Consider the following 26,546-nt stretch of genomic DNA (forward strand, 5'->3'; position numbering starts at 1 on the left):
CTAACTTCCCTGAGACGCTGTGCTGCAAGGAAGCCCAGGTCAGCCACATGGAGAGGCCATGTGCGAGGGAGATGCCCAGCCATCCTCCATTGCTCCTGCTGAGGCAGCTGATGCACCAGACATGAAGTGAAGACCTCATCCTGGAGTCTTCAGACAACAAGTTTGCATGAGTCCCTAATTGAGGGCTTCCCAATGGATCCTTATAAACTCACAAAATATTAAGAAATCATAAATTTTGCTTTATGCTACCAATTTTGGGGGTGGTTTGATAAATAGATAATGAAAATATTTCTTATCAAGGAATTGTTTTGTGCCTGGAGCCAAGCCTTCTCTCCCCGCATCTGACACTTCTTTCTACCTGTGCATTCTACCTCTGTTGTGTGTTACCCATAAGGAATTTCCAAAATGTCTCAATTGAACCCTCTGTTTCACTGTTGCCTTTCATACCAGTGGAAGGCAGGGTAGAGGTGAATGGTGCTTATATTCTCTCTGAAAGAAGTCCATTCAAGGCATTTCCCAGATAAAAAGATACTTATCTAAAGATAAATGTTGCCATTCTCTTAAAAGGTTGCAGAAGCTGCTGGGACATTTTAAATGTCACTTGTCTTGCTACATATGCAGAACCTGTACAGAAACAGGCAAGATAAAAACATACCAAAATGTTAACAGGAATTGCCTTTTGAAGCCTTTTTCTATTTTTAAAAAAATATTTTATTGCTTCATTCTCAATAATGAAGATAATTTTTTTAACAACATAAATGTTTGGGCATATTTAGGTAAAGGTAAAAAGAGGGATCAGAGACTGCCGTGGAGAGTTTGAGGCTGTAGTGGGTCAGAGGCTGGGCTTGCCACTGAGCCCCAACCCAGCATGCTGTGTTGTCAGTGGGCTGCCTCCCACAGCAATTAAGCATGTGAACAGTGATCAGCTAGGTAAGACCCCAGGGATGTCTGCTGGTGAGCTTCTGGGGTGCTCCTTCCTAATAAAAAAGACAAAAGAGAAAGATTTCCTTTGGTCAGATGTGATGTCTGTATTCCAACATTTGCAGCAACCTTTTGGATCCTATAGGAGAGCTAAGGTGATGAGTCTAGTCCTTTTTGACAGTGTTAAGCCACCAAAACAAACTTGAGCCCACATACTTCTGGACCCTGAGTATGAAAAGTAATCAATCTGGTAAGCCCAGTGATCTGGGGTTTTTTGTTTGTGTTTTGTTTGTTTCAGTACTTTGGTACTGAGAATTGAACCTACAAAGAGTCTACCTCTGAGCCACAGCCTCAGCCATTTTTAAATTTTTAATCTTGACACAAAACTGTAAATTGTGGAGGCTGGCCTTGAGTTTGTGATCGTCCTGCCTCAGCTTCCTCCTGAGTCCCTGGGGATTACTGGTGTGCACCACCTGGATGAGCCAGCGGTCTGTTACAGTGGAGAGCATCCTTATGATAGGAACATAAGGAATAGTTTCTCTTCCCAGGGGGACTGTTCCAGTAGTGGTGAGTGGGCCGATGTGATAAGAGAGAAATCAAACCGAATTTCAAATGTGGAAGAGAGAAACCAACTGATTTTTGATCTGCAATCTCTAAAGGTCTCAGTAGATACTGCAGGAGGATGGAGCCCAACCCCAGTGAGCAGCCTCTCCCGCACCATGAACTGGAAATTGAAGAAATCAGAAATGGCTCCTGTCACTCCTCCACAAGTGATTGCCTTCCATTTTAGGCAGCAAGGTCTACAGTTACATATACACTGACAGCAGGGAAAAAGAAGAAGCAAAATTCATGGGTTGTAGGCTGTAGCCCTGAAGAGTGTGTTCATCTCTCACCAATGAACCATCACAGTGGGGAGCTATTAGAGCAGGACCACAGGTGGACACAAACAGGGGGACAGGGTTGGGGAAGGGAGAATAGGGTTCCTCCATCTCCATGAAAAAAGATCACTCCACCTCAAGGTAGAGAACATGCCTTGTACTTCCTTCTTAAAACTAAAAAGAACTGACCAGGCATAGTGGTGCACTCCTGTGATCCCAGTTACCCTAGAGGGTGAGGCAGGAGGATCACAAGTTCAAGGCCAACCTGGGCAACTTGGTAAGACCCTGTCTCAGAGGAAAACAAATTAAAAAGGCTGGAGATGTAGGTAGGTGGTAGAGCACCCCTGGGTTCAATCCCCAGGGGGTGTCTGTGAGTGGGAACCTCAGAAAACTTTTCAACTATGGGCATTTCCCAGAGCACAGAGGCACAGTTCTCTGGGTGACCCTAGGTTCATTGTAATACCATTCACATTGTAGTTTTGACCACCCAACCCTTGTGTTTTGCTTAGGTACTAATGGGAAATTTTCCAATGTGGTGAAATCAGCACCTGCACACTAAAGCACCAGAGGGAACCTCAGTAACTGCTCCAAATGAGTAAAACACCAGGAGGGAGGGTTTCAGATCTACCAGGTGGAAAACCCCAGTCAGCCGGCTTCTCTTTTGGTTTAGCATGCTCTGTGTTCTCTTACTTTTCCTTGGCTAAATAAACCCTTTATGCTTATGCTGTATCTCCTGACTGAAATCTTTTTTTCAAGACTAGAAAAGATGGAGGACCCATTGCTTAGTAACCAAGCCAGGTCTTCTCATTTGGGACAAGAGGAGAGGCCAGGGACCATTTGCTTGCCTTTCACAGCTTACTTACTGAATACCACCAGAAAAGGCTTCAGGCCAGATAATAACAGCGTTCACTCAGCCTTCTTCATAAATGAGAAGCAGGAGAGAGTCTATGGGCAATTGACTAGGGCTGTGGACGCAGGTCTTGAAGTGTTTCACTTCCTCCAAGCTGCTATAATCAGATTATTCAAAGTGAAGTTTTTCAAGGTTTCAAAACAAGAATAGTTTAAAAACAGTAAATAGGGGTTAATTTGGTATTCAAAATTTGAGTGAAAATCAATTCTCTTTTAGCTGAATGAATAGTAGGATGAGGTTAACTACTTTCATTATTGGACTTCTTTTCATATGTGTACCTTTAAATTTTCTGCACATTATTTTTCTCCTTTAGTGAACCTTAAGTTATGAACAAAGCACATTTTAAAAGAACATTTTAGTGTGCATGTACAAAAGTGCAATAACAAACAAATCCCATCAATTTGTACAACTATAATGCACCAATTTAAAAAGCGGAAAAAATAAGAGTCGTTTTATATGTAGAAATAAAATTTTATATTTCTCAGCCTTAGATTGAAAGCAAGTAGAGTGGGCAATTATTGTTTTTGTCTGATGAACAACCTCATTTTCTAGAAACATCCACATGGTTAGTACAGTGGCCATCTTAGCTCAATGCGGCCAAGTCACAAAGACTGTGCCCTTTCCTCCCCCAGGATCCCCAGAGCCCTGAAGACAGTACCCTTGAAAGCCAGAATTGGACAGGCAGTCAGTATAAATAGGTAAATCGAGTCAGGTCAGAACTAGGAGGCCAATTTGAGTTGAGTCCAGGAAGTTGGAGACTGCCCCCTGAGGGACTGAAATGTTAATTCCTTCAGAGCCCTTCCTCCACTCTTATCAATATAACCTGCCTCTGGTTCCAACCTGTTCCTAAGGTAACCTGTCCCAGAATTGCCCCTCCCTACACTGAGTTGTAAAAGTTTTTAATTAATGTGTCCAGGGCTGCTCCATCCTGCCTTTACCCCTTGAGCCCACCTGTTTCCCACCTTTGGCCATCCCACTGGACATCGCCTGGGCCTAGTCACACAGGAAGGAGAGAAATAAGGGGAAGAGGGCAGGAGAACAAAGGAAGCCTAGGACATATAAAAATGGCAGAACACCTCAATTCTTGGGACACCAGGATACCCGCTACAGCTCCCTTCTCCCTCCTGGGAGAAGTCTATGTTACCCCTTTTTAAATGAACCCTGCTTTATATGCTCGCCTCAGCGTGCTTCTCTAATGTTATACTTCAACACTTGAGAGAGCAGAACTCATCACCAATAACCGGCCAGCTGTATCACCCTGGCTCACCTGACTACCTGGGTAGGCACAGTCCATCCACATTCCAATTTAGAATTACAACTAAGCAACCCAAACTAAGTCTGGGTAGTCTCTCAAACTAAGGAAATTTTGGTATTATGGTAATAGTTGTGTGTATGTTACTTTGGTAAGCACTCCACCACAGAGCTACATCCTCAGCCCTTTTTTGTGATGCTGGGAATAGAACCCAGGGCCACTCTACCACTAAGCTACATCTCCAACATTTTATTTTTTCTTTTCAACCGGAGTCTCACTAAAATTGCCAATATTGGCCTCAAACTTGCTATCCTCCTGTCTCAGCTTCCCAAGTCACTGGAATTATAGGCATTCACCGCCAGTTACCTTGCCGAGTCCTTGCTTCCCCAAATGCCGAAATATAATACCAGAGAAGCAAGTCAAGGCAAGTGAGGAATGGAAAGTAAAAAGTTTTATTAAAGGATAGCAGAAAAGACTCCCAGGGCCCCAGGAAGAAGGGGATCCCAAAGGTGGAATCCTGGGATGGGGGAAGTCTCGTCCTTTTTATACCTAAGGTTTTCTTTTGTTCTGCTCCATTTCTGTCCTTTATCTTACTTATTTCCCTTTATCCTACATGTGCTAGAGGATGCCGGTGGGAAGGCCAAAAGGTGAAAAATAGGTGGGCCCATCGGAGTCGGGTGGGGAGTAATCCAGGCAGGAAGGGCCCAGGGTAAATTATTAGCGCCTCCCTATCTGCTTCATTTAACAGTTCTTTTTATTATTATTATTATTATTATTATTATTATTATTATTATTATTATATTTTTTAATTAACAGTTCTTTAGGATGGCCAGAGTCTTGGGAACATTAACATTTCAATCTCCCAGGTCTAGTTTCTGATTTCCTGGACACAGATCAGACTTCATTTTTCTCTATTAAGCTCGATATCAGATCCCATTTACCTAGCTACACTAACTACCTATCTTTAAATATGGCTTCAGTTTTAGGGTTCTAAACTAAACTAAGCAGAAGAAACATAAATGTCCCATAAGCCTCTTCCCCCCAACACACACACAGTACTCCCTCTTTCATTATTGTCCTTTCCCTTCTCCTTCCCCTACCCCCTCCCATGGTGACACTTTTCACCTGTCTGAAGAGACCCGGCCCTTAAACTCAGCCCCTAAACTCCACTAGGCCAACCTGCTAACAGTAATAACAATTTAGTTGACCTAAGCCCTCCTGCCTCTAGTGACCTATATAGGTATTGTTCTCCTCTCCAGCACACACAATTTCCCTGGCCCTCACTCTTTTGCCCCAGAGCGTCCCCCACCTTCCCAATAAAACTCCTTTTGGTGCCTTATCCTTGTTCTGTGGTTCCTGGCCTCGCGCCCTTTTCTGCTTTATAGTTATCAACATCCTGCACCAAAATGGAACACATATTACACCTGAAAAACCCACACCGACACATCATTATCACTCAGAGTCCAGATTTGATTCTTGGTGAACTTTTTACTAGCGCCCCTGATGAACCCAGACTAATTCCATCTTAAGATTGGGAGCCATCGCATCACAAAGTCATGAAAAGTTAATTTCTGTTTTATTATAAATTACTGCGATTTCTAAACTTGCTTGGAATGCCTGCCCGAGCCTTGAACTCACCCATGCCTGGCTTTCCCTGACCAGATAACAACCTTCTCTGAAACTTCAGCGGTGCCTCATAAATTCTGGTGTTGGGATCTAAATTTACTCCCTAACTTGAAATGTTGAACCATTTAGATCATTAACCTACACTCTGCCTTTGTATTATGCTTGTCAAAATCCTCTTATCTATAAGTTCTCAAGACAGCCCCCTTTTGCAACTTTTTGTGCTATAAAACTATTCTAGAGAGCTGAGGTGCTGTGCTCTTCTGGCCCAAGGGTTTCCAGAGAGACAGTCCTGGCCAGAATCACAAGCTTGCTTTAATTTGATTTAAAATTGGAATGGGTGGTCTTTTCTTTGCATTGTGGTTTAACACCCCAGGCTAAGTCTGGACACTTGTTCCCCCAAAACACATCAGGTCTGGACACTTGTTCCCCAAAAACCAATGGGAAAGTAATGGTGAAAAACAGGAAAGGAGCTGTAATAAGTGTAGCAACACCAGATACGCAAGGGGATCCGTGCCCTTAGCCTTGTCTTCCAGGGGCTGACAATGACCTTGAGGTTTAATAGAAGGAAAAGTAAGGTCAAGAGTTGGGGGTTTGCATAGCTGGATGCTTTTTCACACTTGCCAAACCAAGTGATCTTGCTCAGGTGTGGCCTGTTCCATCATTCTCTCAGAACTGATCAGGCAGGACCTTCTTGGCATAGGAAAGTTGCTGTTGCCTTAAGCACAGTGTTGATTCTTTTCACAAGTTTTCTCTGCCAGACCTGTTATTCCTGAAATCTAAGGTGATTAAAAGATGGAAATGGCTTAGAAGAACTTAGAAGGAGGAAAAAAATAGACAAAACTGAAATAGAAAGTTGAGGGTACAGAAAAAGAATGTATCGAAAGAAAAGCTCCTCTGAGAGCTGGGATGGTAGCTCAGTTGGTAGAGCGCTCACCTTAGCACATGTGAGGCACTGGGTTCTATCCTCAGCACCACATGAAAATAAAATAAAGGTATTGTGTCCATCTACTATAAAAAAGAGAGAAAGAAAAAGAAAAGTACCTCTGAGTCATTGGAATTCAGGAAATTCCTATGAAACTTTATGAAACAAACATTGATGAGCAACCCAGTACCTGTCCTTAGCACCAGCCTACCTGCCATCGCCCAGGCTGTTTTCTTTACCAGGAATGTGTTTTGTTTTTTCTGGCTCTCCATTTCCTGCCCTTGGCCCATGTCCTTGCTTGCAAAAAGGAACTTGGAGCCAATGCACAAGCCTGGGGAAAACTAGATTGAAATTGAAATTGCTCTGCCCTGGGTTCACTCTAGTCCAGCCCCTAACTATTGTCCCTCTATGCACATTAGCACCACATACCGGGGTTGCTGTCTCTACCTTGAGAGATAGCCCACATTCTCCCTTGAATGTGTATTCCTTGATTTATCCCCAAAGCTTCTCACTCTCAAGATAAGCTCCATTCTCCCTTGAATGTATATTTCTAATTTTACCCCCAAAGATGTTTCTCCCTTGAGATAGCCTGCCCTTGAATGTATATCTGCTCTCCTACATAAATCTATGTCTCTGCCAAAGATCCCACTTGTCCTGAATTGAGATCCCTCTCTCCAGGAACTCTAGTTCTAAATGATGATTGAAAACAGAGTGGAAGACTTGATGAAGAGGACACGATAAAGTGACAAAACAAGTCTGAGAGGCAAGATGGAATCTAGATGGAGTTCAGGTCGGTGACTGGGGCCTCCTTCAGACTCTCAGTGGAGGCTGAGACTGCAATCACTGGAGAAAGCTTCAGAGCTGGGGTCTTGGGCTCATGGAAGTGGAGTTTTACTGATAGAAACAGAGAAAATGCTCATGTTCAGACTGACCCTTAGTCAAGTGCAGCTCTCCTTTTCCACTGCTGGTGAGCCTGAGTACTTCACAGACTTTGTAGGTGATAGCAGTATTTCCACAGATGCCAACCCCAGTGTGACCTCCCACCAGGGGGGCTGGATATGAATCAGAAGGATAAAGGGCAGGGTTGCCTCTATAGCTAGTATTACAAAGTCTTGATGGAAGACCCAGAATCTTCAGGAGATTCATGTTTTCAAACCCAGGGCTCCCCAACCTCTGCCCCATAACTAGCATACCAGCCTTCTCCATCCTGCCCATTGTTTCTCAGGTGCTCCAGACTCTTGCCCAGCCTACCTGCCATTGCCCAGGCTGTTTCCTTTACCAGGAATGTGTTTTGCTTTTTCTGAATCTCCATTTCCTCATCGAAAAAGAGAAAAAGTAATTGTCACTCTTTTCTAAAAGTGAATTGATTATTTAAAGGTGCTGAGGCTATTATCTTGGAGAAGAGAAGTCCCCAGGGCAGAGAAAGCAGCCCTAACTAGAAAGATCTGGAAGCCAGAACGAAGAGCAGTAAAAGGAGTCAGGGACAGAGATTTCAGCAAAGGATCAGAGAAAATCAGAGATAGAGCTGGCTGCTTCAGGAAACAGTGAATTCCTAATCCTAAAGGAAAGTGTAGAAGCTGGAGTTCTTTGGTAAAAAGGTTCAGGAGTTGAGAGTTAAATGGTTTGGAGTTGGAAACTGTAGCTCTGAGAGGGATGTTTGCATCAGCTTTGGAGTCTTACAGATCTCAGTTCCCTTCCTAGCTCTACCTCCCACTAGTGAGGTTACTCTTCTCTCTGAGCCTCATTTAGAAGTGGCAAGGAGATGGTTAAGAGTGTCCACATTGTAGAAGTTTTATGAAGCTTCACTGAAGCAGTAAACATAATGGAACCAGCAGGCAGTAGGTGCCCAGCAATTGGGAAATGTCAGGAGATCTCCCCTTAGTTCTAAATGATGATTGAAAACAGAATGGAGGACATGATGAAGAGGACTTTGCTGCTGCTCCTAGAACCAGAGTCTGGAAAGGCCACCAGCAGTTAAGAAGACAGAGGTTGGAAGCACATAGTGCATTCTAAGCAGAGGAGCATGAGGAAAAAAATAAATGGGCTATACATATATTTTTTTTCTGAATTTTCTAATTCTGTTCCATAACCCTTTTTAAGTCTATCTTTATATCAGTGCCACCTTGTCTTGATCACTTTGGCTTCTAGTAAATCTTGAAGTCAGATAATATAGGTCCTCTAACTGTTCTTGTTTGCAGAGTTGATTTGAATGTTACAAGTTAGTGTACAATTTGCAATCAGCTTTTACATTTCTACAAAAGAGTCTTCTAGGCATTTGATTGGGATTGCATTAAAGGTAAAAACTGAGGAAAGGATTTTTTAAAAATATTGTATCTTCTAATTTATGAATATCATCTATTTATTCAGGACTTATTTAATATCTTTCAGCAATATTCATAAAATTTCAATATAACTGTCTTGCACATTTTTCAAATTATTCCTAAGTATTTTACATTTTTGATGATATTATAAATGATATTTTTGAACTAAAGGGAGCTCTATCTCTCTGCTTTCTGGCTGCCAGAACATTTCCATCACCCTAAAAGTTTCCAAATGCTACTTTCCAATCGATTCCTAACTCAACTTCACCCCACTGCAGAGCAACCACTACAGTTCTCTTTTACATCTTATGCCAGTGTATTCATTCACTATGTATTTATTTTTTTAAGCCTTTCTTTTCTGATCTAACATAATTTATTTCTTTTGTACATCAGAAATTTATTTATTTTTTATTCTTGGCTCTCATTTCATTTTATGAGCAAGCACTTCATTATTCCATTTGGACTGCTTCCAATTCGGGGGTATTATGAATGAGATTGCTATGAAAGTCTTTGTTCCAGTTGTTTTGTAGACTTATGTTATCATGTCCCTTGTGTAAATACCTAGCAATGGAATTACTGGGCTGTGGATAAATGTGTATTTAACTGTATTACCAAATGTCAAACAGTTTTCAAAAGTGTTTGTACCATTGTACATCCCTACAACTTTTTTTTTTCTTTTATGTTTCTTTCATTATTTTTGTGTCCAGCCTAGAAAACTTTACCTACTCTCAAGTCTGGGAAATCTTCTATATTTTCTTCTAGAAGTGCTATGATTATAATTTTTACCTTTAGGTCTATGATCCATCTGAAATTAAATTTTAATTCTGGTTGAGAAGGAGCTTGAAATTCATTTCTCCACACAAATACCCAGTTGCTCGAGCAACATTTTTAAAAAAGACTTTCCCCATTGAGGAGTGTTTAGTACATTTATATCTAGTGTAATTATTAATATGATTGAGTTTAAGTGAATCACCCTGTTAATAATTTTCATTTTGAACATTTGTGGCTCTTTCTTGACTTCTTTTTTTTTTTTTTTTTTTTGAGATGGGTATTACCGGGGACTGAACTCAAGCACTCTCGACCACTGAACCACATACCCAGCCCTATTTTGTACTTTATTTAGAGACAGGGTCTCACTGAGTTGCTTAGTGCCTTGCTTTTGCTGAGGCAGGCTTTGAACTCATGATCCAATTACCTCAGCCTCCCAAGCCACTGGGATTACTGGCGTGCACCATTGGGCCTGGCAGATCACAGTAATCTTTACAACAAAAATCAGTCTTTTGAACACAACTTTAAATGAGCTGAAATCTAGCCTATTTTGGAACCATTCTAACATGGAGTAAGGTGAGAGGCAGAGCCTTATCTCAGGTAAGGTAGGCTCTTCACAAATAACACAATACAATATTACATCTGAAACATGAATCAAAGAAAGGCTAAGAGAGCTTTCAACTTTCTTTTTATGGAAAAAGTGGCAGAACATTTCCATGTTTTATAATGTCATCTTTAAACAGATTGGGCTTTCATTATCTTCCCCAAAATGCATTTAAATTCAAATTCCAGAGTGAAGAGTAAGAAAAAATTATACATATAACTTATTGACAACAGGTTACTTTATCCAGTTATAAAACAATCAACTGAAATTAATAAACACAAGCCATATTTGTTATTTCTATACAAATTCAAGACTTTTAGATAATTTTAGTGTGGAGAACATCAACTTGGCAAAGTGCTATCCTAAGCTTTACATTTAACTAAGTTTAACTTTTTTAAAGTACAATTTAGAATCTAGAGTGTACGGCAACAACAATCACTGGTCTGCATGGGTTAACAAATAATCAAAGGAGAGCCTTTAATCTCTTATGCATTTAGGAAACTGTTAATAGTCAGACATTAACTGAGTCAAGACAAACAGATATAAGACAGGTCTTCAAATGACAGTGTGGCTCTTTCATTTCAGATATAATGTATGAAAGAGAGCACTTATTAGGTATCTTGCTCATAAACTTTCATTTTATAGACTTTTGTATAACACTTAGACAAGGCTTAGACAAATATAGTTCTCAAATGCAGACACATACCTAGTTGCATATATTTAGGATGCCAACTATATTGTTATAACCTAAATAACAGTTGTTTGCTTAACCAGTTACAAAGCAATCACTTAAGATTTTAAAACACGTACAAACCCTAATTCTTTTAAGACTTAGTTTCCCCAAGTAATAAAACCTAACAAATACAAGAAAATTATCTTGGTAGATATGAGCATATCAATGTTTCAATTTCTGTTTTTTATCAGTGCATTAAAATTCAAGTAACTTTAGCTGACAGTGCTAATTATAGTCAATTTAACCACAAACACAAACTTTTTGAGATTTACCTTCCACAAAGTTTCTGTGACTTACTTAAACATTCAAAACTTCTTTATATTCTTAGTTTTGTCCTCTTTCATCTTGGACTTTAGTACAAGAATATGACTTTACCAGACAAAACACTTTCAATTCCGGAAACACTTTTTTACATTCTAATTTTCCATACTAAAATATATTTCCATACCTATAACTTTCTTGTATTTTTTTTTCTAGTTTTAGACCCTTTCTTAAATTCATATTCTGAAACAGCCCTTATGAATGTTTTCTGTGCATTTAATTTACGCAACAAATTTCATCCCAGGAGAGGGTTGGACAATTCAGCATATAGAGAAACTGTGTCTTAATCTTTTGTCTCCTAGGTTGCATTCAAGCAGTGGGAGCACAGGATATTTTTGAGCTTGACCTATCTCTGTTATCATTATCGCAATGTCATCAACTTTAAGTGAGTTCCCCACAATCAATTATATCCAGAGGCTCCTTTTGGGCCTTTAAAAAAATAGTAGGCATATTGATATGCAATGGATGAGGTCTTTTCCATCTTTCTCTTCAGGCTTCCTTGAAGATCCCTTTACAGAGGCTGCCTACAAAACACAGGTTGGCCATAGTTTCTGTCTTTTCCTTTTCTGGGTGCAGATATTTATTCTGCCATTTTTTCCAGGCATTTAGTTTGATGGGATGCTGTTTTAGCAAGAATTGTTTTGCCCCAGTGATGAATATCCCTTGGCCAAATTGGGTGTACTGTCAGATCTTAAAAGGGGAGATTATTCCTGTCCCCAGCTCATAAACTGACAGTGCTGGAACCACAGTCTTTGTGGCCAGAAGCCTCAGGGACAAGAGGGGCTGACAGGCAGAACAGAGGCCAGTTTTCTACAGCCCAGAAAGCTTTTCTGGGATTTTTTTTCCAGTTTAGGGCTAGTGTCCTTGACCCACAGTGAGATGATCTGTGGCTGCCTGGGGCCAGGCTGCAAAACCGTGCTGGGAGTGCCAGTGCTGGATTTAAGTCTTTTTTAAGCTCTTTCTTCTGGTGTCCTGCTACCCTTGCACATCAGAGGCAGTGCCTTTTGGCACCTTCACATTTGTTCCTCATGGTTCATACCCCTTATAATGAAACCACATAAATGCCTGTACACACAGAATCTGTTTCATATACTTTAACCCTGACAGACCAATTTTAACATTAAGATTGTACAGTAGTCCAGAAAAAAAAATCATTCAAAAGCCAGATTGTATTAGAGTAAACCCTCTTTTTCATAGAGAGGCTATACCTATAAGAGACCCATGCAGCCAATATCTCTCTGCTCAAGAGACTTCTGGTAAGATCAATGTACCTTGGCCCGTTTCTTAAAAGAGGCAGTAACAGATACAAACAAAACAAAAACATGACAATCAGAGGGAATTCTCAAGTCACAGCTGATAGGTAGGAATCTTTAAAACAGATAGACCAGATAGGGGAAAATCCCATGTTCCCAAATAGGTTGGCTTCATAGTTTAGCTATTGTGAATTGAGCTGCTATGAATATTGATGTGGCTGCATCACTGTAGTATGCTGCTTTTAAATCCTTTGGGTATAAACCAAGGAGTGGAATAGCTGGATCAAATGGTGGTTCCATTCCAAGTTTTCTGAGAAATCTCCATACTGCTTTCCACAGTGGTTGCACCAATTTTGATCTCTCCTTAAGGTCTGTAAGTCTGTCCTCAGGTGACCCAGGCCTCAGGGGAGCTCCATGTTGCCCCAGAGTTGAACTGAGTGTGGCTCTGGTTTTGGATGCAGATTGCTTACCCTGAATGGGGAACGGGGCTTTACCATGGTTACTGGCTGCTTGTTTCTGGTCACTTTCTGCAGCCTGGTTTCCCTGAACTTTTCTGAGCCTGGCATCCTGTATCAAGGTAAGGCCTCAGACCCCTGGGAGAAGTAGGTGGCACCCCAAGGGCTGATGCCTACAGGGGGGATTTCTAAAGTGCTAACCCCACCTATGGCTCAGAATCCCTTCTTTCCATGTCATCATTACTTAGGCCCTGGCACTTCATTTTCCAGCCACTGAGGCAAGAAGAAACAGAATCCTGGAGGGTTTCTAGTTACTTCAGAAGGGAGGACCAGGCAAGCTGGCAAGAGGGGCCAGCAGTCTCTTCCAAACCACACGGTTTATTTTTCCTCCTGCTATTTCACACATAACTTCAAATACTAATCACTATTCCAAAGGGGGAGCTCTATAGAGAGCTCTTATGGCTGGAAACCCCCTTTTCTTTGACTGCCAGCCCTTTGGAGTGGTCAGCTTACTCTACAAGGACTAGGATTCCCCTACCCACCTCCTCCCCATCCTTCTTGTTGCCCAGTGATGCTGATCAGGGCAGCCCCATGATGGAAGGGCCTCTTACCACTGCCCAAACTTTTTCCCATGCCAGGCTCCCTGAGGCAGCATATGTGCCCTGGATATATCAAAGGGCCTTTCAAATGCCCTGGTGTCCCCATTGCTCCTTCCACTGCCCACCCAGGACCTTCCACTGTGGATGTTGTAACATCTGTGAGGAGGTGAGTACTCCTCCTCCCTCTCCACTCACCAACCCATCACAGGGCATCTGGCCAGGACCAGGAGGCTCAAAGTATAAGTGGGCCAGGGGTAGGCATGAGACCATCTTCCCAGACTGTCAAAAGTGGCTCCCAGCCCCTCTTGGTCACTTAAATCTGCTATTGCCTCTCTGCACCTGACCTGAGAGGCTGGCCCTGTTTGCACAGGTGCTGACATGCAAAGGGCAGAGTCAGGGGGAGGAAAGGCAGTGCCTGTCCCACTCCTAATTTGCTGATACTAGATACCCAAACTCTTAGTCCAGCTGCTGCCCTGTTCTGGGGATCTTTGCCTGTCTTCATCTGGGTGTCCAAGTTGGAGTGTTTCCTGGATTCTGAGTGCTCTTCTCTCATGTATACACACTGCACAGGTTTCCAAGTGCAAAAAGCTGGCTGGGCCAGGGAAATCTTTTCATCTTTATCCAGTATCTGACAAAATAGAGACCCAGAGTTATTCTATATCCTCCTACAAGTGACACAAGGCAGGTCTTGTCTATAAAGACCTCACTCATGCACATTACCTGATAAAGCTATAGAGTCCTAACTGTGCTCTAACAATGGAAAGTGCCAGGTTGTCCCTGAGATGGAACCCTCTTGTAGAGCAGGTGGCCTAGAGGGCAGTGTTGTGGAAGGCCCAAGTATTGGGGGAGTATGGAGGCCAGATAGACTCTCCAGGCTTGTCCTCTCTGCTAGGAGTTTGACCACCACTGTAGGTGGGTGAACAAGTGCGAGGGGCATAGTAACATCCAGCTCTTCCTGCTGCTGCTCATGTCCCCTTGCCTGTACCTGGGTGCCCTGCTGGTGATGTGCACCATCTTCCTTGTGAGCACCAGCGAGATGCCATTTTCCTTGGACAAGGCCATGGCATATCCATACAGTCTCAAGGAGAGTCTTCTCATTGTTCCTACAGTGGGAACAGCAGGGGTTGTGGGGAGAGAGGGGTGGAGAGCTAAGGGGTGAGGTAACCGAGGGCTGGACTGATGTGGGCGGGGCTAGAGGGAAAAGCCCTTTGGAAGGACCTGTCAAGGACATGTTGAAGGTGAGTGGTGTCGGGGAGATAGGCCGAGTTGGATGCACTGTCTAGTTGAGAATCTAGCGGGGCCACAGAGAGGGGTAATCAAGGTAGAAAAGGGACAGGCAGGAGGATAGCGTGGTGGACTGAGGTTTCCCTTGGGTGTACTGGACCAACAGTCCAGTTCAGGGAGGAAGAGTAAGTGGGCGGGGCCACATGGGGCAGGCGCAGGGAGGACGGAGTTGGGTCAGGACACAGGGCCAGTGAGCCAGCAGCTTGGCTTCTTAGCCTGCTCACAGCTTCATAGTGGCTGTCCCGGCCACAGGCGCCCTGTTGCCACTCACTTTGGGACTGCTGATCCAGACTGTAGCAATGAGCACCGCCAAGCGCTCCTATGAAGGCCAGGTAAGTGGGGCCCAGTGCATGTGCTGGGATACCCGGCTGTGCAGAGGCATCTTGCACCTCTGCCACCTGTGCTTTCTCCACTGCCCTTGGCCTTGATGTTGGGTGCCTCATTAGTCCTTCCAGACCCATCTCTTAAGATGCAGCTCAGATCTCTCCTCCCCCTGGAGCTCGCTGGTCATTCTCCCTCCTGGGTGCTTTGCTTCCAGAGCCTACTGTGTGCTGGGCTGCGTGTTATTTGAGAGATGGGTATAGAGGTGAGTAAGTACATCCTGCGCTTGTGTTGATAAGCAACCTGAGATCAGAATAACACCCGCAGACACCCAGGCACATTCTGAGAGGGACAGTTCTGAGTGGTGTAGCACACTGGAAGAAACTGAGAGTTTGGTGAGGCCTGCATTGTAGAATAGGACATGTCACTCCTACACGCCCTGGTGTGATTGTGGAGAGGCCAGAGGACAGGAGGGCATTGCCTGTGAGAGGCACACCTGTGCAAAAAGGCATAGAAACCCAGAAAGTAGAATGTTAAGGGAATGATGAGGATATGGCTCTAATTCAAGCATGAGGTGGCATAGGCAATGAAGGTAACCCCATGGAGGGGTCAAGATTTAAAAGGCCCAGAAAGTCAAGCATGGAATTTAGTTGGTATGAAGTAAAAACCTGGGAGCCATGGTAGGATTTTTTTTTAAATTCGTTTATTGAAGAATAATTTACACACAGTGATATTCACCATTTTTTTTTTTTTTTGTCTGTGGTTAAGGATTCTGACCAATGGATACCATCCTGCACTCTCCACCATGATCAAGGTTAAACCAGTTTCATTACCTCAGAAAATCCTTTCATCATCTTCTGTTGTCAAGTTCTTTCCTTATGTCCTTCTGGTTTTTCTTTTTCCAGAATCAAGTATAAATGGATTCTTTGCCTTTTTAATCTGGTTTCATTCATTTAGTACAGCACATTTGAGATTCATCCTTGTGTGGTTCCCATCAGTAGTTTATTTCCTTTTACTGCTGTGTAGTATTGTATGGAGGCCCTACAGATTATTTATACATTCACCAATTGAAGGATTGTTCATTGTATCTAGTTTTTCTCAGGGTTTTTGTTTTGTTTGTACCAGGGATTGAATACAGGGGCGCTTAATCACTGAGATACATCCCCAGTTCCCCATGCCCCTTTCAGTTTTTCTTTAACTTTTTTTTTTTTCTTTTTGAGTCAGGGTCTCATTAAGTTGCTTAGGGCCTCGCTAAGTTGCTAAGGCTGGCTTTGAACTTGCAATTCTCCAGCCTCGGCCTCCTGACCTGCTAGCATTCAGGCATGGGCCACTGTGCCTAGCTAGTTTTTCACAGTTATAAATAAAACTGCTACAGACATTGGTGTACAGGCATGTGAACATTAAGTTTTCTTTTCTGTTGGGTAAATTCTTAAGGGTGGCATTGCTGAGTCACTTTTCCTATAAAGTGTGGAACTTTATAGGATATTTCCAAATTTGTCTTCCAAAACCATTCCTAATTTCTACCAGCAATACATGAGAATTCCAGTTGCTCCACATCCTCACCAACATTTGACACTGTCATCTGTTATTTTGTTTTCTCTTTTCATTGTAGCCTAATAAATGAGTAGTGGCATCTCATTAAGGCTCCAGGTTGTGTTTTCCTAATGAGTAATGATGTTGAGCATATTTGCATGTCTTTTGGGCCATGGGTATGTCTTTGGTAAAGTGTTTGCTTCAATCTTTTGCCCATTTAAAAAAAATGGCTTGTTTCCTTACTAAGTTTTAAGAGTTCTTTATACTGGATTCAGATTATGTTTTGTGAATCTTTTCTTACAATCTATGGCTTGTTACCTCATTTTCTTCTTAGCATCTCAGTGTTGTTGTTTCTCCAGTACTGGGGATTGAATCGGGGTGCTCTACCACTGAGCGTTGTTGTTCATTCTACGTGGAAAATTATGTGATAAACAGTTTCATTACCTTCTTTCCAATCCCAATTGCCCTGGGATTCCTTTAGTATGACAATCACTTGGCTAAAGGCTCTTTCAGGAAGACTGGTGGGCAGCATCAATGGGGGAGGGGGAAGCTGCAGACCCTGAGACAGCTGAACAGACAGAGGAGCCTCTCTGCTCATCACCTCCCGTCCTTTTAGTCACCACCCCACCACTGCCATATCTGGTGCCCCTCCCACCCTTGACTCCTGTGCTTGGCCCTTATCCATCAGCCCTGTGGTCTGCCTGTCTTCTCCTCTCTCCAGCTTCACTCCATCATTGAGTTTGCCTGGCAGCCTTTTCCCTTCCTCCATCCTGTGGTTCTTCCAGCCCCAGGTCATGCCATAGGCCATTGTCCTTCTTCCTCTGCTCAGAATAAGGCCCTCCGAGTCCAGGATCCCCAGTCTCAGGGGACCTAAATGTGGTCTGCCCTCTGGGATTCACCAGACAGGGCTTCTTTCCATTACTTGTCATTCCCTCCCTACTCCGTTCCTCCCTGCAACTTCTCCTGGAGCCACTTGCTTGGTAGTTGGTAGCAAGGACTCTAGAGCCAGACCACATAAGTCCAAATCACAGCTCTACAACACACCAGCAGGGAGACCTGGGCTATGCTACTTAACCACCTGGGCCCTGAGTTTCCCTACTGGTAGAAGAGGGAAATGTGGGTTAATTCACAAAAAATACATAGAACAGTGGCTGGTACCAGAAAGTGCCCTATGTGCTGTTGTTACTAGTACTACCATTTCTTCCCATAGTCATGTACACATTTTTGTTCCTCATCTTAAAAGCCAAGTCCCGCCCTCAGTGTTCCAAGCCTCCACTCCACCTGTTGTACCCTCTGTGCCTTATTCCATGAAAGAGTTGACCATGCTCAAGAGCTATAACCCTTTACTTCCTGGCCCCTGTCAGCTCAGCTGCAGCCCTTGCCTTTGCTGTCATGATGATGCTCTCAACAAGCCCAAAGCCAGCAGACAGTTTTCAGGCTACTCTTTCTGGACTAGACACAGCCTCTGAAACTGGAAGTAGCTGAAATAGCCCTCTTGCATGCTTAACACTTAATTCTCTCGGCTTCTCCTCTGCATGTACCTGGGTGCTATGAGCTGCATTGCCTACTCTTTTCCCATGATACCCTCTTTTTTTGCTACCCTGGCCACTCCACACAGTGCTCAGGGCCTTGTGTTGCTGCAGGCCTCACGACCCTAAAAGTAGGCTGGCCATACTCTTTGCAGTGTGCTTTCAACCCCCAGTGCAATGACAAGACTTTATCTTTTTGCTAATTGAATCCAGGGGCACTTTAACACTGAGCTATATCCCCAGTCCTTTCTATGTTTTTATTTTAAAACAGGGTCTCACTAAATTGCTAAGGCTGGTCTTGAACTTGCCTTCCTCCTGCCTCCCAAGTCTCTATGATTTCAGATGTGTTCCACTATGCCCGGCTTGACTGAGGCATCTTTGATGCCCTGAAATATTTCTGGCTGGGGCTGTATCTGAGTGGTAGAGTGTGTGCTTAGCATGTGCAAGACCCTGGGTTCTTCAGTCCTCAGCACACAAAGAAAAGAAATCTGAATAAAGAAGGGAAACAACAACAACAACAAAAGAATCATTTGTGGATAGAAGGAAATAGAGCAAGGAATAGAGATAAGCCTGAAGCCCTGATCCCCCTGGCATAAGAGGAAGAAGGAAAGGCAGCAGGAAGTTGGGCAGAAGATGAGGCAAGAAGAAGATGCCATTTAATTTTGGTCCTGTGGAATGTGAGGGTGTTTGAGACACAGAACTGGAGCCAGAACCCCAGGGGTGGAGTTAGTGAGAGAAGCTGATCTGGGTGCTTCAGAGCTACTGGATCCTATTTGTGTCTGACAGGATTCCATGTGGGGAAAGGAAAGTATTCAAATTTACTGCTCAGTTCTTAAAAATTTATTCATTATCATTCCTTTAAGGATTTTCCATACCAGATGTACAATCAACATTTTCTATACTTTATAACACCTAATCAAAAATTCTTTCTCCAAATTTAAGAATTCTGCATTTTTTTTAATGCTCTGCTGTTAATTACTTGATTTTTTTCTGGTACTAGGGATTGAACCCAGGGGTGTTTTACCACTGAAGCTGCATACCCAATCCTTTACTGCTTTGTGTATTGAAGTGTCGCCATACATGACTAAACAAGTCAGGGTCACTCCAAGTGAATTTGGGGAATAAATAAAGACACAGATGCAGAAAAGTACCTTTTCTTTGGGTACAGTGACTGCTCTTCAACTGCAGCTCCCACAAGAGGGGCAAGGCAGGCAAGAAAGAGAGTGAGGAGCACGAGTTGAACCCCTTTATTGGGGAGAAGCCATTCAAATGAGGCAAGGGGTAGGATTACTTACTGCACTCCTAATGTGAGTGTATGGCTGTGAGTGTAACTTAACCCCCTATGGGTGATGCCTACACCTGGAACCACGCCTCATTATCCGAGTGGAGTAACACCCAAATTATTGGGACCTGGTATTGCCATGCCAGGCTGAAACAATAATTGGTCAGAACCTGGTGCATCAGGACTTAAAGGCATCTGCATCCAGGGCAGCTGCCGACACTGAGGGCCTTCAGCCCAGATTTTCCTGTGCCATATGATTGTTGACTAGGAAATATGATTGGGCATCCCCTCTGCTACTGCCCTCCCTGATAGAGAAATTTAATGAAGGCACATTTTTAGAAGAAAATGAGAGGTGGGAAAGTGAATTAATTGGGAGTGGGTGTCTTTGGAGCAGTTGTGAAGTAGCATAAGGAAGATATTATATGGTATCTAGAAGGAGGACATGGGGGGACATGTGTGGCCAGTGGAGACAGGACAGGCATGCTACAAAAGGAGGTACAAGGTGATGAGGGAGCCCTGAGAAGGCAGGATCTTGCCCCAGGCCTACGCAGACAAGATATGCTGTGTTCCCCTATGTGTAGTGAGCTGGCTGCAAAATACAGCGAAAAATCATATGCCAGAAATAATTTTGAAATGTGAGAGCAGGACGGCTCTGTGACCTTAAGGGTCCTGCATCCACACTGGAAGGAGAGAGAGAGTGAGCCCACGTATTTATTTTTATGTGGAGGATACACAAAGGCTTCTCCACACAATATTCTTCACCAAATAAGGCAGGGGGTGGGCTGTCCAAGCCCTGTGGGTGGAGCTACAGAGTAGCCTCTAAAGCCAAGAGAAGACTGAGGTCACATGCTTTGCATAATAAGCCAAAAATAGCTTGCAATGCCAGACCAAAATCTCTTTGGCTTCAAGGCTGAGTAGAGGCTATGCAAATAGCTCAGTGGTGGCCCCCTACAGCAGGAGGGGTGGGTGCAGTGTCAGCAGTGTCTGGGGAGAGCTGATCACAAGTGGGTTGAGGGAGGACACACTTCCTAGGAGCTTGAGAAGGCAGGAGGCCCAGGGTCACTCTTGGGTTTCCCTAGACTTGGAGTTTTGCTCCAGACCTGGGTGGAGTCCTGGCTAACTGGCCAACTTAGGGACAGTCATTGGGAGTTGGATGTGCCCAGTCCTGCTGGTTCTGAGCTCCTCTTCCCATCCCCATCACTCTCCAGGGACAGTTCCTTCAGGGGGACAACCCCTTAGACCAGGGCTCTGCCAGGAACTGTTACATCACACTCTGTGCACCACTGGGACCCAAGTAAATTGGTAAACCAGAGGCTCCAGTGGTGGACCCTGGGGCTGGTGGGGTGGGGTGAAGCTGGATCCTCTTCCTTGGTCTCTTACACCAGCACCCAGGCCCTGACACTCACTGTTACTTTCCTTTGGGGTTTTCTCCAGGGCACTCTGGGAACCCCTGGGAACTGCCCTCTTCTTTCCTTTCTAGGTTCTTACCCCAAGAAATGAGGTAGAGGGGAACTGCAGCCTGGATGAGACTCCTGGATGAGAACACTGGGCTCTGTGCTTTCCAAGCTGAGGGGTGAGGGTTGTCAGGAGACCAGCCTAAGGTGGGTAGTGATTCCTTACATTTGGCCTGTTGCTCCCCAGGTACATGTCAGAAGCTGTGTGGCTCCAGAGGGAGGAGGGACTGAATGGGATCCAATGGAGGCCCTGTGCTCCCCATGAAACTCCCCAGCACACCATCCCACAGAACTCCCTGGGCCCAACTCTAAAAGTATGGATTTTGACTCACATGGGCAGGGCCCCCCAGAGAATGGCAAGGCTGCAGCTATCTAGGAACTGAGGAGTAGTAGGTGTGCATTGGGAAAGGGGTGTTTGTGGTTTGCACATTTGTTGGAGGAGGCCCCTGAGGTGGGGCTGGCCCTGAAGCTGAAACAATTGCAGCTCAAGGAGCAAGAAGGTGCAGGGCCCAAGTCACAGGGCTTCAGAGCACACCCAGGTGTCCCTGGATAGACAAAAAGAAAAGACTGCACTGCTAACTAGCTGGTTGGCCTTGGGCCAGTCCCTTACCTTCCTGGGCTTCAGTTTCCTTAGCTGTTAATGAGGCCTGAGACTAGTCCAGTAGTTTATAATGTTTTAAAGGAGATTTTTTTTTTAATTGGAAATTTTACTTGAAGTCCCATGTGAAACATATGGAGTGGAGCATCAGGAGTGCGGTGGGGTGGGTAACCCTCAATGCCCACCAAGGACCCTGTGGTGCCAGCCCTCTCCTTTGTCCTGCTTCCAGGGGTCCAGGGACTTGACTGTGAGCTGCGGGGTGAAGTTTAGGGACAGCCCCTATGCACTGACTCTGTGTTTATCTTCCCATCCGCCCAGTGCTGCAGCAGGAGGCCCCATCCCATCCAATGATGTCAGGGTTTGAGCCCCACGTGGAGGCCCCAGGCCTGAGCCCTCACTCATTTCCCTGTTGGAAGTGCTATGACCCCCCATGATTGTTTAATCTTTATAACTATTTTTAGCTGCTTTTTATGGCTGCTCTGTCTGTTCTAGGTTCAGAGAAGCGTGTTTCCTAGGGTGTGGGGAGGCTCTGAGACCAATGCCTCCTGGAAGGGAAGAACATTGCTCTCTGGAGACCCAAGCTCAGGAGCCAACACTGTCTGGCTCTTTGACATTGGGCAAGACACTCAGCATTTCTCTCATCCTTAAAATGTGGCAACAGTAATGATCACAGCAACTAACCTGGCTGGCTTCCTGGGAAGGGCTGAAGATGAGAAGATAGAAAACTCACCAGCCAGGATTATACCAAGTGCACCTCAAATGAGTCCACAAAATAGAAAGGGAACTTATTTATTATTATTTTTAATTGTGTGCACATGTGTGTATTCTTTAGGATTGTGTGTATGTGTGTGTGTGTGTGTATATGCACGCGCGTGCACGCACATGGGTGTATGGGGGGGAAGATTGTGTGTGGTAGTGGGGATCAAATCAAACACAGGGCATGATGTATGGTTGGCAAGCACTCTACCACTGAGCCACATTCCCAGCCCTTCTTTTTATTTTCAGACATGGTCTCACTAAATTGACCAAGCTGGCCTTGTGGTCTTCCAGTCTCAGCCTCCCATATAGCCTCCCAACAGGAGTTCACTGCCATAACCTGCTTAGAATTTTCTATATGCAAGATCTTGCCATCTGCAAATAGATAGGTTTTCTTCTTTCTCAGGTGGATACTTTAAAAATTTTTTTCTTGCCTAATTTCCGTGGCTGAAACTTTTAACCAATAGGATGTTAGATTTTTCATAAACACCCTTCATCAGGTTGAGGAAGTTTCCTTTTTTCTTTGGTGTGTGTGTGTGTGTGTGTGTGTGTGTGTGTCTTTTTTAATTATGGAAAGGTATTAGATTTTGTCAAATGCTTTTTCTGCATCAAATGATCACATTGATTTTTTCCTTCACTATTAATGTGATGTACTACATAATTGACATTACTCTAAGTTTTAGTGTTTAATAATTGATAGCATGGCTGATCAGGTCCAAGTCATGAAGATACTATGTTCCAGAAACTGGAGGGAAAATCACTGTAAACTAACCGCATAGTATGTACACATAGTATGCTGAGGCTGACTTTGGACCCTTGATTCTCCGGCCTCAGCCTCCCAAGCCACTGGGATTACAGGCATGCACCAACACACCAGGCTCTTTCTTGCCTTCTTTTGGGTTAATTATTCATTAGCTTTTCATTTAATTTCCTCTCTTGCTTTCTATATTATTATTATTGTTATTATTATTATTATTTTAACTGCTTTAGGGCAGGGTTTCTCAACATCTATATAGCTGATATTTGGGGACAAAATGATTCATTGCAGGGTGTGCTTTTTAAAAAAAATTTTTTAGTTGTCAATGAATCTTTTATTTTATTTATTTATATGTGGTGATGAGGATAGAACCCAGGGTCTCACATGCCAGGCAAGCGCTCTATCACTGAGCCACAAGCCCAGCCCCCAGGGTGTGCTTTTTTGTATTTAGCTTCCCTGTAGCTTTGCTGATTTTCTTGATTCTGCACATTGATGTTTTTTTTTTGTAAAATTTGAGAACTGTATGGTCATTATTTCTTTAAACATTTTTCTGCCCTATTCTTACTCTGTTTCTGATATTTGAACAACATGTGTCTTATTTTATAGTATCCTACAAGTCCCTGACATTCTGTTAATTTTCCTTCATTCTTTTTTCTTATCTTTCTTTCAGACTGGGTAATTTATATTGCTCAAGTTTGCTGACCCTTATTTTTGCTATTTTTAAGTTCTTTTAAACCCATCCAGTGAATTTTTCATTTCAGTTATTTTTATGTTCCAGAATTTTCATTTTTAGTTTTCCATTTCTCTGCTGAAATTCTTTATTTTCTAAGACTATAGTTGCCTTTACCTTTTTGAATATGCTTATTAGGACTGTCATAGAGTCTACAAGTTTCAATTTGTAGGACTCTCAGGACAGACTCATGTTTTTTCTTAACTATTGATCACATTTTCCTATTTCTTTACATGTCTGATAATTTCTTTTTGTTTCTTTCTTTGTGTGTGTGTGGGGGGTAGGTGAAGGGGAGGGATGAAACCTAAGTTGCTTTACCACTGAACTACATCCCCAGCTCTTTTTATTTTTTTTATTTTGAGACAAGGTCCAAGTTGTCCAAGTTGGCCTTGAGTATCTGGGATTATAGGTGTGTGCCACCAAGCCTCGCATGTCAGTTAATTTCTTCATGGTATATTATCCTGGACAATGGGAGTAGTACTTTGCAAATGTGTAAATATTTTGGATTCTAATATCTTCCTCTGGAGAAGTTTGATTTTTGTTTTAGGAAGGAGTTTAGTTTTTAGCTACCATTGTGACCTTGGGGTTTGGGATCTAGGGAGGTTATAGTTTGTTCAACCCAGGTAGTGAAAGGCTAAGGAGTTTCCCAAAGCCCTCTAAATTGCTCTTCTTTTCCTTTCTTTGATACTAAGAATTGAACCTAGGAGTGCTTAATCACTGAATCATATCCCCAGTCCCTTTTTAAAATTTTGAGACAGTGTCTTGCTAAGTTGCTGAAGCTGGCTTTGAACTTGTGATCCTCCTGCTTCAACCTCCCAAGTGGCCACCACACCCAGCTTCAACTTTCCAATTCTTTCTCCCTGTGAGTCTTGTCAGCACTTGTTTTTAGAATCAGTTGGGGTAGGTCTGTAGTGGGCCTTATTCCTTGACAGTGGTCCTTACTCCTAAGGCACAGCCTTTCAAAGTGTCTTAGTGACACTAGGTTGTTAACTATGTGTTAATGAGGTCTTTCCACTCTGCTTTGGTCAGAACCGGTTATTCCCTAGCAATGTTCAACCTCTAGTATTTCTATTCTTTTCTCCATCTCCTAGCAGCCACTTCTGTTAAGCCTTGGATAGTCTGACCCTGAGCACAGAGTTAAGGACTCACAAGGAACCCATACATGAACTTTTGAGATTCCTCCTCCATACCTCTTCACAGATTCTAGTTGCTTCACTTGCCCCTGAATCTGATTTCCATGTCCTCAGGACAGTCAGGCTCTGCTTGGAATCAGTTTGTCTGCCACACCAGGGAGCTGTCCCTGCACAGATAGCCAAGGTGACCATGGGACAATTTATGATTCCTTCTCCCAAGGACTGCTATCTCACCACTTGAATCAGTTGCCTAATACATTTTGTCATTTTACAGTTGCTCACAGTGCTTGGCCTACTTAACACAATACCAGCCAATTCGTCATAGCTGGAGGAGAAAACCCTTTCTTAATACCCAAATTCCTATTGCATTACCACACACACACATGTAAATTATCACTATTATATTTCTAAAGTAAAGCAAAGAGAGGAAGGGAACGAGGGAGAGATAGATATAGGGACAGAGAAAGAGAAAAAAATATGACTATAAGTGAAAGTAGAATATGACTCTTAATTCCTTTTTTGGGGGGTGGGGTCTGTGGCTGGTATTGGAGTCTATAATATTTATTCTAACTTGAATGACAAAAATCTCTAATCATACTCTTCATATCTATGTTAAAAATTTTCTACCTAGAGAAAGGTGAAAGCTCAGGATTAGAGGGAAGCAGTTTTCATTCTGGGTATCAAATATTATAATTTTTAATGAAAATGAAGCAAAGAATCAAAGGCCACATTTTTTTTTCCTGCATTGTTATACCCAATTCTAGCAGTCTGATGATTGACTTGTTCTTCAGTAAGATCCTAGATGCTGGGAGCCATTAGCCAAGTAGGTATGACAATTTCCTTGCCAGCGTACCCCATGTTGCTGACATTTTGCAGTGACATTGAATGTAGTTGACCTTGCTCAAGGACCAGGGCGGATTAGGGTGTTCCTGGTTTAACATAATCGGGTTTAGGGCGTTCCCAGTTTAGGTTCCAGGTTTAAGGTTTAAGATTATTCCTGCTGGGAATAGGGCGTATCCTGCTGCCTGAGTTCCCCTTGAGTTCTCACGGGATTCAGAGTATATTTTGGGAGACAGAAGCCCAGTGGAGGTGGATTTGGGCAGAGAACGTGGATTTGGGCAGAGAACGTGGATTTCCCCAGAACGTGTTTGTAGACGGCTGGTGTGAGTTCGGGAATAAAGAGTTGCTGTTTGAATCTACAAGCTGTGTGGTGGCTCGTGATTTTGTGCCCAGCCAGACTGCGGCATTTGGTGGCCCGTACGGGGAACTTCTGAAGCTTGGAGGTAAGTGAAATTGCTTGCCCCTGAGGAAGAGCGAAAGAATGGGTGACCAATTCAAAAAACAATGTGTTATTGTTTTGATTTATTTTGTTTTTATTTCAAGTTGCCTGTTCCTAGAACTTTCTCAGGCAAACTGGGGAAAATGGTTGACTCAAGGTTTGAAGTTGTTCGCCTCCGAGCAAGAGAAATTGTTAGAGGAAGGAGGCACCCCAGTGAGATCAAGAACAATTAGGACGTATGTTGATACAATACAAAAATGTAGCCCATGTCTTTTTAAAGACGAGTTATTAAGTATATCAATGGGACCATCATGGTATCCTGTAGAA

At 43.4% G+C, this 26,546-nt stretch overlaps 1 protein-coding gene across 1 annotated transcript; it reads left to right on the forward strand.

Moving 5' to 3' along the window:
* Positions 1-1,640: 1,640 nt before the first annotated feature.
* LOC107151173 (palmitoyltransferase ZDHHC19-like) lies at positions 1,641-25,730 on the forward strand. The gene is made up of 8 exons (XM_048802862.1): positions 1,641-1,691; positions 11,559-11,641; positions 12,971-13,111; positions 13,603-13,729; positions 14,456-14,639; positions 15,082-15,179; positions 20,721-20,806; positions 21,154-25,730. The coding sequence occupies exons 1-8, from the start codon at positions 1,641-1,643 to the stop codon at positions 21,347-21,349; spliced, it is 966 nt and encodes a 321-aa protein (XP_048658819.1). The 3' UTR covers positions 21,350-25,730.
* The last annotated feature ends 816 nt before the right edge of the window (positions 25,731-26,546 follow it).

This window comes from Marmota marmota, unplaced genomic scaffold (assembly GCF_001458135.2).
Source record: "Marmota marmota marmota unplaced genomic scaffold, marMar, whole genome shotgun sequence".
In the NCBI taxonomy this organism is placed as follows: domain Eukaryota; kingdom Metazoa; phylum Chordata; class Mammalia; order Rodentia; family Sciuridae; genus Marmota; species Marmota marmota.

What these genes read in the sequence shown, in the direction of transcription:
- LOC107151173 (XM_048802862.1), top strand. Translation starts at nt 1,641, where the DNA reads ATGAACTGGAAATTGAAGAAATCAGAAATGGCTCCTGTCACTCCTCCA. An exon ending in GTTGTAACATCTGTGAGGAG is followed by an intron (nt 13,730 to 14,455) that starts GTGAGTACTCCT and finishes CCTCTCTGCTAG; the next exon opens with GAGTTTGACCACCACTGTAG. An exon ending in AGCGCTCCTATGAAGGCCAG is followed by an intron (nt 15,180 to 20,720) that starts GTAAGTGGGGCC and finishes ATCACTCTCCAG; the next exon opens with GGACAGTTCCTTCAGGGGGA.